Source organism: Tachypleus tridentatus, chromosome 13, assembly GCF_004210375.1.
Source record: "Tachypleus tridentatus isolate NWPU-2018 chromosome 13, ASM421037v1, whole genome shotgun sequence".
NCBI classification, from domain to species: domain Eukaryota; kingdom Metazoa; phylum Arthropoda; class Merostomata; order Xiphosura; family Limulidae; genus Tachypleus; species Tachypleus tridentatus.
This window is the reverse complement of record NC_134837.1, coordinates 145,068,623-145,088,792: the sequence shown is the minus strand read 5'-3', so window position 1 is coordinate 145,088,792 and position 20,170 is coordinate 145,068,623. Positions and strand designations below refer to the sequence as shown.

General features: G+C 34.1%; 1 protein-coding gene across 1 annotated transcript in view; it reads left to right on the top strand.

Annotated features, from left to right (window-relative positions):
• Positions 1-267: 267 nt before the first annotated feature.
• The window catches only part of LOC143239562 (uncharacterized), a 69,790-nt gene continuing 49,887 nt past the window's right edge, over positions 268-20,170 (top strand). Inside the window, exon 1 of the mRNA XM_076480749.1 lies at positions 268-669. Within this exon, the coding sequence (XP_076336864.1) occupies positions 279-669 (391 nt within the window). The 5' untranslated portion in view covers positions 268-278. The remainder of the gene's footprint in view (positions 670-20,170) is intronic.

Here is a 20,170-nt window from a genome sequence, read left to right as displayed (position 1 = left end):
TTATGTTTGTGTGTTTATTTTATTTCATATTCTACGGTTCTGCGAGTCGTGTCTATTACGTAAAATACATACGCAACGATATACGAAACGTCAGAGATTCCCACTGGGAGCAACAAGAAAATAGCACCACAAACGCAGTAAGTTACTAATTTGGCTAAATAAGTAAAACTGTTCTACGAATATCTTGTTTAAACTTTTGTGATACTTTCTTTCCGCGTGCGCGCGCGTGCTCTAAAAGATCGAGCGCCACGCGACTACTTGTATGACGATTACACTGGATGTCACACGCACCAGCATTCGTAACCAGGACCAGTAGTTTGATAAACTTTAATGTACGCTGTGAGCTTCGACACGTAAGATCATTCATAATTGCAGAAACTAGGACTATATATTTTAGTGCTATTCCTAAAGTACAACAATTAAAGTTTCTGTACGTTGAACTTATTAACACGTACAATTCGAATGATTTATATGTCTCTTTACAATTAAGAACTCGTAAAGACCTTCATATTATGACTGCTAGCAGTCCTGCTTCATCGGTAACTAATGGTGACAAAAGCCGTCTTCAGTTAAACTCTCAGCCCTTACCAGTTGGTCAAGTGCCCAACATCACCAGCGGCGTCAGTGAATCAGATACCTTAAGCCTGTGTTCTCCGTCCCTATTGGATCGTAAGTGCATTTTTTTTCGTGTTAGCCCACTCTTCACTATTGCAACCAATTTTTTCCATAAATGTTTTTGAAAATTTTAACCCTCACAGTTATTTGACTAACACAACAGGGAGTTAGTTATCACTTCTTTGTTGAATGTAAGAAAAAAAGGTTAAAAAAAGGAACGAACTTCAGTACTAAATATACTCTGTGAGAATTCATTCACTCAGTATTTACATGAATATGATAGTACTCTCTTTTGTATCTTCATGTAATTACTTTGCAGGGTATAAATGGATCTTCATCAAAATTGGTATGGCAGTTCATCGGGTTCATGAGGAGATACACACAAATATACGTTTTTGCATTTTGCGATTTTTATGGGCGTTTTTAACGTTTTTTACAACTACTTCGCTCCCTTGATAAATCTTCACAAAATTTGCTTCGAAGATTTATAGGGTTCATACGGAGATACATGCACATTTGTGGTTTCACATTTTGAGTTTTCCAGTTTTTATGGTCGATTTTTTTTGTTTAAAATTACATATGACGGAAGCAACTTGTTATGTCCTAAAATACATTTTATTAACTATGAATTTACATAACTTCTGTCGTCCAGGGTGCTGGGTACTCCAGCTAGTTGTAGTCTGACTCGAACAGTATCAACACATTTTAGGCACCTCTTGTAGTGGAGGTGGAAAAATTATACAATACTTTCACCATCGAACAGTCAAGTTAGCTTTAATTCACGTGTATGTTAATGATGTTGAACATATTATATCAATGTTGATTAATTGTGATGATTCTAGTGGTTTCGCACAAACCAACTGTGAAATTGAAGACAATAGAATGTTGTATCTTTTTTTCCCATTCATTTCTAAAAGACCCATTTCATTATTTGAAAGAAAAAAGTATCCCTCTTGTATTGAAGATGCTACACAGTCCATCTATTTCTATCAGTCGCAAGACACTCAGACAGTTAGTTAAACAGATACGGTACTCAAACGGTATAAATTATACCTCTGGTATTGAATATTCTACACAGATTATTTATTACCATCCATAGCAAGACATTCATATAGTAAAACAATTAATATACACCTCTAGTGTTAAAGATGATACGTAGACTTTTTCCATTGGTGGCAGGACAATCATATATTTAGTTAAACAGTTAAGTACTCTTACGGTATAAAAATGCAACGCAGACTATATATAAACCCACCGGTTTCACCACATTCATATAGATAATTAAAATTATCCTATTTAACTACACACTTTCTAGTATTATATTTTACATCAAATATGTTAAAGAAATTTTGTCTTATTGAACTTAAGATTAGGCTGTATCCTAAAACTAATAATGTTCAACACGAATAGTCATATAGGAAGTAAAAACCATTACTGCTTCTCTTTCTTAGTACTCAAATCGGTAAATTATTTTACTCACCAACATTAGTTATGAGAAACAAAAATATTAAAAATCTAATGAAATACATCCTTCGTTTTAAAGATTTTAAATACATGGTAATCAAGCCCAATAATTTAAAGATACGTAGGTAGAATGTGAAACTTTTAAATAAATGTAACTGATGTGAAAATTGTGAAACAAATCGTTTAACACTTAATTGCCAGAAACTGGAGTATTGGATAAAATTTACACATGTCTGTCTGAAAAGATGAAAGTGTCACAATTTATTTCTCTCCTGCTCCCTAGTGACACATCAGCACGGCGTCGGACTTACATCGGTAAAAATCGGGTTTCGATGCTCGTAATCGGCTTACCACAAACAGCTCATTGTGTAGCTTTGTGCTTAATACAAAAAGCAATAATTATTTCTAGCCCTTTCAATTTGAGAAATCGGATATTAGTTTTAACATACTATTTATCTAGGACATTAAGAGTTTTAACATACTATTTACTTTTTACATTAAGTATTTTAATATACTACTTACTTTTTACATTAAGAATTTTAATATACTATTTACTTTTTACATTAAAATTTTAACATACTTTTTACATTAAAAGTTTTAATATTCTATTTACTTTTTACATTAAAAGTTTTAACATACTATTTACTTTTTACATTAAAAGTTTTAACATACTATTTACTTTTTACATTAAAAGTTCTAACATACTATTTGATTTTTACATTAAGAGTTTTGACTATTTTCGACTTTAAACACCATCAGCTTCTAGACAATTAGTAACAAGTGATTGTGTCAGAATATTTCTAAATTATAATGATACAAAGGTCTTTAGGTACTAAACGACTTTAATCTGCAGAACACACATAATTTTGATAAATATATCAGAGATGTCAATATATCGACATTAGTTCTATACTAGAAGGCACAATATACAATAAAAACATCGTACCTAGTTGTTTCCAAGTTACCAGCAAGTGTCGACAGCGTATGTAGGTTGTTATTAGGCATGAGAAAATAAAGATAATTAGGCAGAATAGAAAATACAACATCAAAAGAATAATCTAATCGCGTGAAACAAAAAACAACAGTATTATTTCTTGTTTACAACAACAAAATTAATTTACAGTATTATTGTCTGTTTACAACAATATAGTTAAACTACAATACTGTTGGTTATTTACAACAATATCAATGGAGGCAAGGAAATACGATTAAAAACCTTTACTTTTTTTAAAAAAATTAACTCCATTTATGAAACTTTATGATGGGATGCCCAATGAAACTGGCAATTCATAATTTGTGAACATTTGTATGGGAATTTTTAACATTTTGTTTGGAAATATTCGGGTCAGGATCAGGGTGAAATAAGTTGAACATGTTTGGAATGCTCAGGTTAGTAGATGTATTGTTAAATTAATTTTATATCCTACAGCAATTAAACTATTAAACTGTCGTGAGCTGTCACATGAACACTTGTTTCAATATAACAACGTTTAAAACTGGACATACATAGGAATTCTGTAAAAGGAAAAGTATTCATTTCTTTTTTTAGTTTCAAAGATAATCTTTTCAGATAAGTGTTGCGAAATTAAATATTCATGAAACTGTTAAACTTCGTTATTTGATCGAGAAATGACGAAATAATCGTCAACGTAACGTTTATAAGATATTGGTTTGAATTCCTCAGGGCAGTTTTTCAACCGAAGATCGTTTGTGGTGACTCAGAAAAGCTTCAGATAGAATTGAAACAAGTGGGAATCCCATAGTCACACCATCAATTGTCGTATAATTTTTCATTTTCAATGCTTTTTTTTTTTTTTTTACAGCTTAGATAATTTAGGATCTGAACTATTCTATAATTTAGACTTAAACAAGATATTTCTTTTGACATTATTTTTCCGATGTCAGTGATTTTCTTATCCAATGGGATGTTTGTCAGTAAAGAAGCTACATTAAATATAATCATAAAACACTCACTAGGAAAATGTAGGTTCTATAAACTTCATAACAATTGAGAACGAGCTCAGAACTGAATTAAAATGTTGACGATTTGAGAACAGATACAAGAAATTTGGTTGCTTTGTAACAGTGCATTTGGATTACCGAAAGTTAATAGAGAGTTGTTGCTTGTAATTAGGCACAAAGCAACACAAAGGGCTATTTGTGCTCTACCCATCACGGGTATCGAAACGCGGTTTTTAGCATTTTAAGTCCGCAGAGATATCGCCGTGTCACTGGAAGACGTAAAATAGAGGGTCGAAATGTTGCATGATCATTTATGAATATTTGTGATATTTATCTGAAAAAAAGATTTGACGAGTTGGAAACTGTGAGGTACGATGTTTCTTGTGATTCATCTGTGACCGGTGAAACAACAGCTATAACAAGAAACACATGAGATTAGAGGAATTTAGAACCTAATTCCTCCATTTACTTCATCAGCAATCGAATGTGAGAATCATGTAATAAGAACTCGAATTAAAATCATGTTTACATATTTGATTGTGTTTTATTTACTTAATAACAAGTTTTTTATCATGTTTATCGTTAAGGTGTGTTTGTTTTCAATTTCGCATAAACCTAAACGAGGGCTATCTGCGCTAGCCATCCCTAATTTAGCAGTGTAAAACTAAAGGGAAGACAATTTATTACCACACATCGCCAACTCTGGGCTATTCTTTTACCAACGAATAATGGAACTGACCGTTACATTATAACGCCCCCATGGCTGAAAGGGCGTACATGTTTAGTATGACAGGGATTCGAACCCGCGACTCTTAGATTAGGAGTCGAGTGCCTTAACCACCAAGCCATACTGGACTCTTTAGCATTAAGCCTTGATTTATAATTAAATGTTTGATCCCATTATTTAGATATATTTAAGAAAACCTATTGCATTAAATCTTATTAGTTAATCAGTTTACAACCAAAACTAGTCAGTTTTGTTTAAATGATTTTAGGAAACGTTTTTTGCTGAGTGACATAGAATCCGATAGTCTATTATATTCTAATTTAACGATTTTAGTACATTTGTCGTGATGAGTTTCATCAGTTTTTTTCTACATGTATTCAAAATTAATATACACTCAAATAAATAAAAATAGTTTTTCGTTATTTAACTTACATACGTAACTCAAATTCCGCTAATCCTAGAACATTGTTCAGGTAGTACGAAGACTGGTCCATTTTCATCACGTGATAAGTGATACATCACAGATTTTATGAAGATAAAGTTTTCTGTGAGATATGACTGTCTCTTTTGTATACATTTGTATTTTCGATGTGTGTTTTTAGTATTCATCTTAACGCAAATACGACGTGAACGTTTTTCCAGATTTAGTTCAGTTTTGAAAGAAGTTCTGCATAGAGAGAAATTAGGATAAGCATACATAAACTGAAAAACACTTAACTTCTGTGTAAAAAGAAGTAACAAAACGGCGACAGCAGTTTCTAAAAATGTGGCCTTAACGTTATGGTTTATAAATCTTGTATAAGAAATTAATTATCTTAAATAAGGTTTTGAATATTTTTGAACCAATTATAAAAATGACAGCTGAAAGATAAAATTATTATGCAGTAAAGCAGAGGTTTTAAGTTATATATCGCAAGAAAAAATGGACTTGATGAAAACGTCTAACAAACGTCTAACTGCCTTACTATAGTAAAAGTTACACAAAATAATTTAATTAAACGGTTTGTAACAGTCGCACCGACCCACAGGTTATTGCAAACGAAATAATAAAGAAGACGATCCAATGTGTTTATAACCACAATTACCGTTTCATGAAAAAAAATCAGAGTTAAAAGTTAAAGATGGTTAATTTAAAGGAATTCTCACTGTGTTTTATAACGGGTCTTGAAGAACACGACAAAATACACCACATTTTATAACGGGTCATGAAGAACACAATGAAATACTTTAAAAGTTAAAACTATGTATTGATCAACTAACGTGAAGCAGTTAAATAAGAGTATATATAAAGTTTACGACCACTATTCCATGTCCCCCGCTGGTACAGCGGTAAGTCTACGGGTTTACAACGCTGAAATTAAGCGTTCGATTCCTCTTGGTGGGCTCAGCAGATAGTCCGATATGGCTTTACTATAACAAAACAAACACACACACACACACACACACACTATTCCACTGCTATAAAACCGCCATATTTCTTGCTTGCTCTTAAATACTTTGTTTGTTTGTGTGTTTTGAATTTTGCACAAAGTTACTCTCCAGGGCTATCTGTGCTAGCCGTCCCTAATTTAGCAGTGTAAGACTAGAGGGAAGGCAGCTAGTCATCACCACCCACTGTCAACTCTTGGGCTACTCTTTTACCAACGAATAGTGGGATTGGCCGTACTTTATAACGCCCCCACGGCTGGGAGGGTGAGCATCTTTGGCGCGACGGGGATGCGAACCCGCGACCCTCGGATTACGAGTCTCACGCCTTAACACTCTTAGCCATGCATGGCCTCTTTTAAATACACGTAACAGAGTATTATATTAATCATTACTATAGTCCTAATTGCTGGACCTTTTTGGGAGGATCTAATATAGCAGCGCGCAAGTTTTTAATTGACAGTTAATGTAACTAGACATTATTTATTTAATTACAGTTATGAAGACAAAAGCTGCTGATATGGTTTATTAACGTTTAAAAGCCAGGTGTCAGGAAGTGCACAGCAAATTGATATCACTCTGATGTGATAACAAGTTAATATTAATACATCTTTGATATCTTAAATCGAAACATGTATTTATTTACTGGTTTATAAGCTGTATGAAGAAGATTGTTTCTGATATTCGCGTGAAGCGACGCAAAGGATGTTTAAGTTAGTCTTTCCAGGCTATTCAAGGGATGTTTAAGTTAGTCTTTTCAGACTATTCAAAGGATGTTTAAGTTAGTCTTTCCAGGCTATTCAAGGGATGTTTAAGTTAGTCTTTTCAGACTATTCAAAGGATGTTTAAGTTAGTCTTTCCAGGCTATTCAAGGGATGTTTAAGTTAGTCTTTTCAGACTATTCAAAGGATGTTTAAGTTAGTCTTTCTAGTCTATTCAAGGGATGTTTAAGTTAGTTTTTCCAGGCTATTCAAGGGATGTTTAAGTTAGTCTTTCCAGGCTATTCAAGGGATGTTTAAGTTAGTCTTTTCAGACTATTCAAAGGATGTTTAAGTTAGTCTTTCCAGGCTATTCAAGGGATGTTTAAGTTAGTCTTTTCAGACTATTCAAAGGATGTTTAAGTTAGTCTTTCCAGGCTATTCAAGGGATGTTTAAGTTAGTCTTTCCAGGCTATTTAAAGGATTTTAAGTTAGTCTTTCCAAACAATTCAAGTGATGTTTAAGTTAGACTTTTCAAGCAATTCAAGGTATGTTTATTCCAGTCTTTCCAGGCTATTCAAGGGATGTTTATACTAGTATTTCCAAGCTATTCAAGGGATGTTTAAGTTAGACCTACCAAGCTATTCAAGAGATGTTTAATTTCGTCTTTCCAGGCTATTCAAGGGATGTTTACGCTAGTTTTTCCAAGCTACTCAAGGATGTTTAGGTTAGACTTTCCAAGGTATTCAAGAAATATTTAAGTTAGTCTTTTCAAACAATTCAAGTGATATTTAAGTTAGACTTTCCAAGCTTTCTTTCAGCTTTATTTAACTATAGTTTCGCTTTTAGCAGAATCAAGCTATCGCTCAGTTACTTAGTTACTTTGAGAAAGTAAACAGATAAACTTCAATCGTGTATTTTAAACACCTCTAATAATGGATAGCAGTGACGAATATTTTTCTTTACTGACTAGAATGGATGAGACCATTTCAAGATAATGAAACTGTTTATTACTATAATCACACAGTGAATTTATTATAGATTTATATGAAGTGTAAGTATAAATATAACCCAGTTTGTGTAGAGTTTTAACAGTTGTTTAACCATGTATAACTACACGAATAAACAGGAGTGTAACTGTTCGTTAAGCCTTTGTTTCAAAATAACTGTCTAGTTATTAAAATGGCTTATTCGCTCAGCATTGTGACTTAGATGTATTCAGAGTACACCATTTTATAAGCATCTCACGCAGTCTTAGCGAGATAGGAACTAATGACTATTTCAGTTGAACGCTTTAACAATATTACTTTAAGCGTTTCATTATTTTGAAAAATATATTTTATGTTGTTTATAAGAAGGTTATGTTTCTATGTTGAATGTCTAAGATGGTGGAAAGAGAAAGTTCCCTTGGATATGCTATTTGTGTAAATACAACTTATTTTTAGATTGGAGTTCGTCGTAGACTAGGTAAGACAAGCAATTTAAACAAATCTGCAGGTTACACGACCTATCATGACTTATTAGGCTTAAGAACCTTCTTCTTTCGTTATGTCGTTTGCGATTATTGTTTAAGGTTTTTGGTATCCATCTAAAGCTCGTTTATTGAAGACGTGACTATTAAGCGAATAAGGTGCTCTATTTTATATAAAGTAAGAGTTTTTTTAATCTGTCAGTCGATAGCCATTGACGAAGTGGAATACAGTTATAGTAAATATTCATTTAAATTTTGAGAGCAAGTTTTCTATCTTTAAGATTTTATTTCCAAATTTGTAGACAGCACAACTATAAAAGTATGTGCCGAATAATTGATTTCTGTTCAACTCTTTCTTAATAAGAACATTTCCAGAATTTTTTTAAACTGGCTTAGGATGTGCTATAAACGTGACATATTTAGCTGTTGAAACAACAAACTTAGAGCTTTTGTCACATTTCACACTTTCTCAAACTCTTCTTGCGCTCCAGTTAAAGCCTTATGAATTCCGTAATGTATCTGTAAAAATTAAATATTAAAATTACGAAGAGTATTTATAACAGACATAACAAAAAATCAATAATTATTTTACTTTTACATACCATTTTCTTGCAAAAAACCATAGTTTATCATGTCAAATTATTCATAAAATTTGTAATAACGAAGATGAAAGGTGAATAGCAAGATAAACCTATTAAAAACCAGTATCTATTAAAGGTGTATTTTACAGAAAAAAGAAAACTTTGCAGTCAAAACAACTACTCATATTGATTAATTTTGCAGGTTCACATTTTTTATAAAAAATATGTGCTAATAAATGAAACATAGAACTTGGTACAGGAAGAGCCCTTTCCGAGCGGCAATCCGAACGTTTTAGTTTTTACGTTTGCCGTTAGGAGAAGTACTGTGACGTAATAGTTGCTAAACAAACCGCCAATGCCATCGCGTTGAATGTAAATAAACATGGCCAGTGCATACAGAGAAACAGAGGTGGAGTCTGTTTTGACTTTGTGTTCTGAACAGTGTCGAGTAGCTCCATATCAATTCGAACCTACTCTGAACGAACCTAGAACAGTTACTTTTGACACAGATCTGACAAGTTCTAGTGATGAGGACAGTTCCACGAGCAAGAGTAGCGGAACTGTGAGTGATACTGATACGCCTAGGCCGGTTGCGAGTCGGTCATACCTCCAGTGGAAAAATGGTAAGCCTAAGTCATGACAACAAATATCGTCTGAATTATTTCACGTGCAATTTTAAGCATCTCGAAACCTGTCTCGTGCTTATAAATTGGCCTGGCATGGCCAAGCGTGTTAAGGCGTGCGACTCGTAATCTGAGGGTCGCGGGTTCGCATCCCCATCGCGCCAAACATGCTCGCCCTATCAGCCGTGGGGGCGTTATGATGTTAGGGTCAATCCCACTATTCGTTGGTAAAAGAGTAGCTCAAGAGTTGGCGGTGGGTGGTGATGACTAGCTGCTTTCCCTCTAGTCTTACACTGCTAAATTAGGGACGGCTAGCACAGATAGCCCTCGAGTAGCTTTGTGCGAAATTCCAAAACAAACAAAACAAACACAAGCTTATAAATTATTGGTATCACAGACTGGGTTTTATTTGTTATGGTAACTAATACTCGGCCCTTTCACAATCATTGTACCGGCTATTTATGACTCGTTCTAAAATGAATTTCAATTATACGTCATAATTCTGTCTATAAAGTCAAACTAGATGTAGCAGTCTGAATAGTTAATTTATCTTGAAATGTTAAATTTGAAAAATGGAATTCTTCAAACTTTTCCATATTTAAAACTGATACAAAAACATCTACAGAATAATCTAGCAGCTTTTAAACTTGGAATATACTCTATTTGGGATAGATTTGTCCACTGTCTAGACTAGGAAATCAAGGTTTCACTGACATTCAGGTGCCACAAATGCAAAACACGCTCATGAATGTGAAATGTGTATGTCTAGTTGCATTCTTCAAAAATTGTACTTTTTAAATTATTATATTATACTAGTTATTGTTTATTGTTTTATATTGCACACATACCTTTAAGTTTGTTCTTTTCGTGATGGCAAGGGATGGCTTCAGAGGGGTGGAACCTGTACGCTGCAGGCTGAGATCAGTCCTCAGCTCCACACGAGGAAAAATGGTGGGGACGATCCTGTCTATTGCTGATGGTTTTTCAGTCTCAACCTGCCTGGCTTGAAACCCACGGAATTCAAAACAGTGGGATCCGACACAAAACATGAGCGTTCAAAGTGACCTTGACAAAGCTTTGCATGGTGTGAAGGAGTCCAGTTCTTCCTATTGACCATCCGTACCCACTGTCACCACCTTGCCGGTTCCTACTCCTTGCACTGAAACGAAAAGAAGCTTTTGCCCGATGCCGAACCGGTTTTACAACCATAAGCAACTTAGTAAACCATTTTATCAAAAAACAAACAAAGTGTAGCAATATCAAAACAAAAAATAGTCTCACAAAGTATGTAATCCGAAAAAAGCACCGATAGATTTACATAAAACACCAGCACTGAAAGGAACACAATGGTCGGCGCGCAACGAAGCGCGTTTGGCAACTATTACGTCACAGTTGTAAAACGTCATGGAAACAGCAGAAGGACCGAGAAGAACTTGAGTTCGAGGACCCGCATATTTTGTTTCATTTTTTGCTCAAAAATTAAAGTGTTTAGAAATATGGCAACCACACAGGAATTATACCTAACCAAAGTACAGTTTCTAAGGTAATTATTAAATTTGTTGAAAATTCACCTCTAACGAATAATGATCGAAACAAAGATAGACGTTTGTAGAAGCAGTACTATTGTTTTACTAAGTTAATGATTTTTATGCTGTTGAAACGACTGAATAATCTGGTATAAAACTACAGTGTAGATTATAATATGAGTTGACAAGTTTAAGTAATACCATGGCCTAAATTTTAATATTGGTAAAATATTATTTACTGTCTGATTTATCTACAAGTAAATGGTGACAAACATTGTTAACAGCAATTTATAAAACAAATTTTTATATCTTAATAACGAAAGGTTTTCAGTTTAATGTGTATTTTTTATAGCAAAATCACATCGGGCTATTTGCTGAGCCCACCAATGGGAAGCGAACGTAGGATTTTAGAGTTGTAAATCCGTAGACATACCGTTGAACTAGCGGGAGACTTCAATTTAATAAAAACATTAGTAAAAGTTAAAAATAATGAAGTAAAGAAAGGAGAACCTGACAAAGGAAAATGAAGGCGTCAGATAGATATGGTTAGATCAACAAACAAACTACAATCCGATCGTTCAAATACCGACCAAATAAACTTATTGTTTGCCTTAGGATTTGTTTGAAACTCTTATTACGTTACTAATAATGCCGTTAAAATGTTACCGATGAACCTGCGAATAATGTGTAACTAAACACTTTAGTGCACCCAGAAGTTATCAGTGTGAAAATTAAAGAACACTTTGAAGAGTGAGAGGAAAACAACACACAAACAAATATATCACATTTTGAAGTGGGGGTCTGATCCTTGCCAGTTTTTCCCTAAACTTTATTACCATGTTCATAAGAACTCCAAATAATTACATTTTGACTGAGTGTTTCTTTTTTGGTGAGCAGATAAATTAAAATTTATCGTTTTTCATTAAAAAATAAAAACACATATCAACAAATGGAAAACTTCGTCACAATCGCATTAATTTCAACTGGTTATAATGTTATGAAATATCTTTGCTGAAGTCTCATGAGAGAAATATCCTGCTCTAATATATGTCAGCCATTATACGTAAAAGTTCAAACTTCAGTAAGTATGGCTTAACTTCAAAATATTCAAATTTGTAGTTTCAGTTGTCAATTGTCATATTTCGCTTGAACTACAGGGAAATCACGACAGTAAAGTAAGTCATCAAATATTCTGGTTTAGTTTCAAAGCGTTTTTTAAACCACCTGCTTATTTGCATTAATATTCTGTAAAATTATGTTTTTATAGCAAAGCCACAGAGGGCTATCTGTTGAGTCCACCGAGGGGAGTCGGACTTTGTAAATCAGTAGACCAGCGGGAGACATTCTATAAAATATTAATATGCTACTGAAAATACACTTTGTATGCCATTTTCGAAAGTAATATTCAAATAATAATAATCAAAACTAAGTTTAATAGAGCAAACATTAACATTAAATAGTGGCCAGGTGGATAAGGCATTTGATTTGTAATCTGAGGATCACGAGTTCGAATCCCCGTAGCACCAAACATGCTCGCCCTTTCAGCAGAATTGAAGGCGTTATAATGTGACGGTCAATCCCACTGTTCGTTGGTAAAACAGTTGCCCAAGAGTTGGCGGTGGGTGGTGATGGCTAGTTGCCTTCCCTCTAGTCTTACACTGCTAAATTAGAAACGGCTAGCGCAGATAGCTTTCGTGTAGTTTTGCGCAGAATTCAAACAAACATTAAACAGTAATTTTTATGGATATGTGTTTTCTTGAATCACACACACACACACACACACACACACATATATCTATCTATATATTTGCTTTTGAATTTATGTCAAAAAAAAATCGAGGGTTACATGTATCAGTCGTCCCTAATTTTCAGATTATAGACTAGAAGGAGAGAAGGTATTCAACAAAACCCATTCCCAGGTCTTGGGCTACTTCTGCATGATTTGAAACCGGGTTTCGATACTCTTGGAGAGCTGAGCACAGATAGTCCATCGTGTAGCATCGCGCTTAATTCCAAATAGTCAGTCAATCAATAAATGAAAACCACTCTTATAGAAACCCCAAACAAAAGAGCGTGCTTTTGCAGCAACGAAACGCGAACCACGAAATCTAGGAATCACTTTCCAAGCTTGCTGGTTGAACACGGACATCAATATTAGAGATTTTTATAACATTATGGTCATCCTTTTTTTTTAACCTATAATCAATAGTGGTCAATCCCAATATTTGTTGGAAAAAGAGTAGCCAAAGAGTTGGCGGTGGGTGGTGGTGACTAGCCGCCTTCCCTCTAATCTTACACTGCTAAATTAGGGACGGCTAACGCAGGTAGCCCTCGTGTGGCTTTGCGCGAAATTCAAAACAAACCACAAAAACAATCAATAGCTTTTTCTTTTGAATCTTGATAGAAAAGAAAAGAAAAAGTTCAGTTTAATTTGTGACAGTACTCGTTGGATTTAGTATTTTCGTTGTTACCACAGGCCTGCGATGACTTTGCTGTCCTGAAGTTTCTACATATTCTCTAGTAATTCCCGTACGCTGAATCCGGAAAAAATAGATCAATTTTACTCCATAACGTTTTTCATAAAACTTCATATGTACCTTTACATAAATGAATCATTTTCGTTGAAATCGGATTATATTTTGTTATGCTTAAAATGTTGACAAGCACTGGGTGTAGAATTCTCTAGACCAATCACAATGTGAGATTCTTATCGATTGTTCCCAAACATAACAAACATGATAATAAAAAATGTTGATTTTAGTAAACGAAATAATAAATTGATCTAAATAAGAGCTTTCTATACTTCACTATTTGTAAATAAAATCCTTACATAATAGAAAAAAATTGATATTATTTTCGAAATCTGTGTAGCTAAGTTATGGAAAATCCGTTATTAAAACCTAAACAACTTTTATGAAGTTTAGATTCGTAGGCCTGTAAATTCAATTGTAAAGACAAAATACCGTGTAGGAAGTTATTTTTTAAAAAATACTTGTTTACGAAGTTGAAGACTGTTGATAGATAGTTTATGGCTTTTTTTTTTTCACAACATGTCGAATAAGGTTTCTTTCTTGACAAGTGATGTAAGAAATTGTTTAAATACATATATATGAAACATAAAATTAAATTTTAGAAATTTGAGGGGTGAAATACGTGACATCTAAAGCGACATTTCGATAGAAACCTTTCATATCGACTTCAAAGTATTGTTCAATTTGCTTACCAAACACAACGTTCAGTATATGAACTGGTTTTAATATAATTTCTTGGTTGTGCCTTGTTTCCATTACGTGACCTTCTTACGAAGTTTGACACACGCTTGGTTAATCACAGTATTGCAAATATGGCTTCACTTGAGAAAACTTCTTGATGACGAGAAACTCACTTGAAATAAGTATGTATCTTAGAACGGCTGGTATGGGTATTAACACCAATGATACCCATACCAGCCATTCTATTTGTTTGTTTGTTTTTGAATTTCGCACAAAGCTACTCGAGAGCTATCTATGCTAGCCGTCCCTAATTTAGCAGTGTAAGACTAGAGGGAAGGCAGCTAGTCATCACCACCCACCGCCAACTCTTGGGCTACTCTTTTACCAGCCTCAGGGCCAAGCGTGGCCTAGTGGTTGGCATTCACTTAAAGTTAGCTTTCATGAAGCTTTGCTACTCTTTTACCAACGAATAGTGGGATTGCCCGTAACATTATAATGCCCCCACGGCTGAAAGGGCGAGCATGTTTGGCGCCACGGGGATGCGAACCCGCGACCCTCAGATTACGAGTCGGACGTCTTAACGCGCTTGGCCATGCCGGGCCTCCAATCGTTCTGATATACATTTTCAGAAAATATTGTTCCTAACTAAGCATACCCACCTGGTATACTCTCTTTATATAGAACTGTATGTTGTTCACCTCAAGGTTGGCGTGAGGGTTATTCGTACTCTGCTCACCTATTACAAGTCCTCAGCCTCACCGCACAGCTCCAAACGGACTATTTTAGCAAAACAATTAATGAATTTACAATTTTAAGAAATAGTAACATAAATAGAGAAAGCGAAATTCTCTTCATTACAGTGAGCTGGTGTGTCTTTAATTGCAAACTTTAGAGAGAAAAATAGAATAAAAGGGAAAATATCCTAAAATAACTCCATAAAATAGCGAAACCTCAAGTCGGTATATGTTTGATTAAATATGTCGCCGGTATATCATAAAGCTTCAGGGCCAAGTGTGGCTTAGTTATTGGCATTCACTTAAAGTTAGCTTTCATGAAGCTTTGCGCAAAATTCACAAGAACAAATCTATTTAATTGCCTATGTGTGCCAATTTGGTTTGGTTTATTTTGAATTTCGCGCAAAGCTACACGAGGGTTCTCTGCGCTAGCTGTCCCTAATTTAGTAGTGTAAGACTAGAGGAAAGGCAGCTAGTCATCACCACCCACCTTCTTCAACTCTTAGGCTACTCTTTTAACAATGAATAGTGGGACTGATCGTAACATTATAACGCCCCCATGGCTGAAAGGGCGGGCATATCTAGTGTGACGGGGATTCGAACCCGCTACCCTCAGATTACGAGTCGAGTGCCTTAACCACCTGGCCATGCCCGGGCCGTCTATATCGTGGAAGTACATACGAAAGTTTTCTAACGCTATCTCATCTAGTTTGGAATTATAACATTTAAACCACAACTAAACGCTTTTAAACTTTTCAACTTTGGTACCAGTTATGGCTATATTTCCTAAATGTTTATATTATTATAATAAGACGTTCACTAATAAAAAAGTGTACATTTAGAAGTATGTTACTCGTAAGTTCATCTAACACTGATTCTTATGCCTTATGTTATGGCGTGAAGTCTGGAGCAGATTTGTAGAAATATGAACATGTGTTCGCGTGATATAGAACAAAATGCGCTTATGTATATGTATTTAAAGTTCTACCAATGTTCCTTCCACATATTTCTCTATGAGTGTAAAGTATGTTTACTATGGCCAATTTTTGTGATCCCTTGTGTTATATGCACTAGCAACAATCATACATACATACTTAAACCCAATTATTATTTAACAGATTCTATACAATCCGATTGCACTCGGTATAATAATAATACATATTATATTTAGAATACATTTTTCTCCCTTAAATAAAGACACGTCTGTTTTATTGGGTAAACAATTGGTTAAATTAAATGTCGAGCAGAATATTTACATTTATCTTGCCTGCTGAATGTAATTAGAATTATTATATAACATATTATCAGCGTCTCATAAGAAAGAAATGTTGTCCAGTGGAATGTCTGCGGACTTAAACGGTAGAAGCCAGTTTTCTATATCTGTGGTTGGCAGAGTACAGATAGCCCATTGTACAGCTTTGTACTTAATTACAAACAAACTACAGGAAAAGAGCACCATGTGGTCGTTACTTCTGTAAATATTACTATCACCTTAGGGTTAATTTTTCACCTTATCGCAGATACCTTGCGCCAAAATTTATGTTTAATTGTTATAGAATTATAACATTTAAAATTTAAACAGTGAATATTTGATTTGTACTGTGTTATTTGTCTTGTTAATTGTACTATGTTATTTGTGTTATTAATTGCACTGTGGTATTTGTGTTATTAACACAATTGAGTTATTTATGTTATTACTCGTACTGTGTTATTTGTGTTATTAACTGCACTGTGGTATTTGTGTTATTAATTATACTGTGTTATTTGTCTTGTTAATTGTACTATGTTATTTGTGTTATTAATTGCACTGTGGTATTTGTGTTATTAACTGTATTGTGTTATTAATTGCCCTGTGGTATTTGTGTTATTAACTGTATTGTGTTATTTATGTTATTACTTGTACTGTGTTATTTGTGTTATTAATTATATTGTGTTATTTGTGTTGTTAATTGTGCTGTGTTATTTGTGTTATTAATTGTACTGCGTTATTTGTGTTATTAATTGCACAGTGGTATTTGTGTTATAAATTGTACTGTGTTGTTTAATCAGATGATTACCTTCAGGTTCCCGTATATTTCCCTTTTTAATTTAAATTGGTATGAACAAATAAGGAAACAAACAGTCGTCCCAAGCGTGCAACAGAACTACCATCAACAACTGATGTTTCACTTATGATAAAACTGTCCTTCATAAAAACAGGTAAAACTGTATCAGTCGTCACAATTGTTTGATTAATTCAGAAGGAAAATGTCTTGCGATACACCACCCTTGTTAAAATGAAGTAACTATAGAGTTAAAAGAAGGCTCGGCATGGCACACGACTTGTGATCCGAGGATCGCGAGTTCGAATTCCCGTCACACCAAACATGCTCGCCTCTTCAGATGTGGGGGCGTTATAAAGTTACGGTCAATCCCACTATTCGTTGGTAAAAGAGTAGCCCAAGAGTTGACGGTGGGTGGTGACGATAAGCTGCCTTCTCTCTAGACTTACACTGCCAAATTAGGAACGGCTAGCGTAGATAGCCGTTTGGCTATAAATTCGCACAGGTGCACGAGCATTGCATCCCGTTTGTGTACTTCTCACAGTACACCTTTTCGATTTTTATTACGCACAAAGCTACACAAAGGGCTATCTAGGCTCTCCTCCACCACGGACAACGAATTGAGGTTTCTAGCGAACATAAGTCCACAGATATGCCACTTTGGGCACCACAGACAACGCCAGAAAAACACATGAGTTTTTATAACAAAGTTATTCTAAGAGCTACACCCACAAGTTTTTCTTTAATAAAGATCAGAGTTATTTCAACCTAATTTAACAGGTATACTTTTCCTCTGTGGAAATAAATTGAAATCTGAACTTATGAGGCTTTATCGTATCATACATATGACAGATTGTACTCTTGACTTTATGGGCGATAAAAGATACCTGGAAAGGTTGATATTTGTTTGTTTGTAATTTTTGTGATTAGAACACATTTACACGTACTTTAAACGTTATATTTCGTGGGAAAATGCAATAAATAAGTAATATCGTGACTTATCATTAAATCCCAGATAGTTAAATCACAGTATTTTTCATATTTTCCTGTAAATTAACAGAAGCCAAATATGAATAATTAATAAATTTCCTGACGCTGCTGTACATAAAATAACACATCATTACTGGAAGAACTTGAAACCATTGGTTTGGTTTATTGGCCATTTCCATAGCTTTAACTCGTTAAAGTACTTGCAACTGTGCCAGTATGAAACTGACAGAAATAATTGTTGTTTTTAGATTAGTCTATGACTAGCAAGGCATATGAATGTCTACTTATTCGTTTAAAATTTGCATTTTTTTGCACCAAACTCTTGGAATTAGTCAGGTGAAACAAGGTGTTTTTGATTACACACAAAACAACTTCTGATTTTAACATTCTACATTTACCGTCTGAAATACCAATCATAAAATAAATCTCTCAGTGAAATTCGAATCCGGAAAAAATGCTTATTTGGAACTGAAACAGTTGTAACATATTGGATGAATTGCGCAGAATCATTATTGATTAAAATCTGATATTTTTATTTCATTTTCGAATTTTGTTGTTGGTTTTCTTTTCTTTAACGCTGTGCTACAGAATAGCTGGGCTATTTTCGATCTGTCCATCGCTGGAAATCGAACACCGAATTTTAAAATTGGACATTTGTAAAGATATCACCGACTCAGCGGGAAATATTTTAAGACGAAAACAATGAATAAACGTTGCGTAGCGTCTAATGATTTTGACAAATTAGTTGGACCAAAAGCAAAAAAATAACACCATATGTTTACATTCTGGCTTCCTCGTTTTCATTCTGGTTTATATCTGTGCAACGAAACTCGCTCAATACTCGACCTTATCAGGACGACTGGACCACTGTACCCAGTTCGTAGCTGAAATGTTATTCAAAGGCCACCATGATATATTAAACCACCTATGTCCTTCTAATGCTATGTTACCAATCATATTACAGATTAGAATATTTCAACTATCGTTATAGTTTCAGCAGCATATAGCTAGTAATGTACAACAGATACAGTTAGCATATTCGTTGTTGGAGACAGTTTGACATTTTGCTTGAACTATTCCTTCATATAGTATTTTACTGCGTTATTATTTAATGATATAACAAGATAGCAAGACTACAAGACTAGTGCATCATTACACATCAACACAGTCACTACTTTCCCATGCTATAGTCTTTCTCAGATAAGTTTGTGCAGACTCCATATAGTTTTTGAGCTTGTATTTTTTTTTGTTCTCCCATACATAGGCTTTATGTGGGCGAGAGTGTCATTGGGCAATTATTGTGTATGAACCGTATAATGATACGGTTAACGTTAATCTTAAGTTACTTTTTCTGTTTCTGTTCGTCGTAAGCAAATTAAAAAAAAAAGTACATTTCGATTCCAAATATTTTCTTTAACAAAAGAAACAGTTAAATAAGCCAAGAAAATATTATTCTTGCTTCTATAAGACAAAAACTAACGAAGTTATCATGTCATTATAAGAAAGTGTAGTAAAAATATAATTAATTTGTCACATCAGGGAAGCTTTACTTGAGGTACCACCTTTAATCTGTCACATAAGAAAGCTTTACTTGAACATTTACAATTATTAATCTGTCATATAAGAAAAGCTTTAATAGAACTTTTACAATAATTAATCTGTCACATCAGGGAAGATTTACTTGAGGTATCACCTTTAATCTGTCACATAAGAAAAGCTTTACTTGATCTCTTACAATAATTAATCTGTCACATCAGGGAATCTTTACTTGAGGTATCACCTTTAATCTGTCACATAGGAAAAGCTTTACTTGATCTCTTACAATAATTAATCTGTCACATCAGGGAAGCTTTACTTGAGGTATCACCTTTAATCTGTCACATAAGAAAAGCTTTACTTGATTTCTTACAATAATTAATCTGTCACATTAGGGAAGCTTTACTTGAGGTATCACCTTTAATCTGTCACATAAGAAAAGCTTTACTTGATCTCTTACAATAATTAATCTGTCACATTAGGGAAGCTTTACTTGAGGTACCACCTTTAATCTGTCACATAAGAAAAGCTTTACTTGATATTTTACAATAATTAATTTGCCAT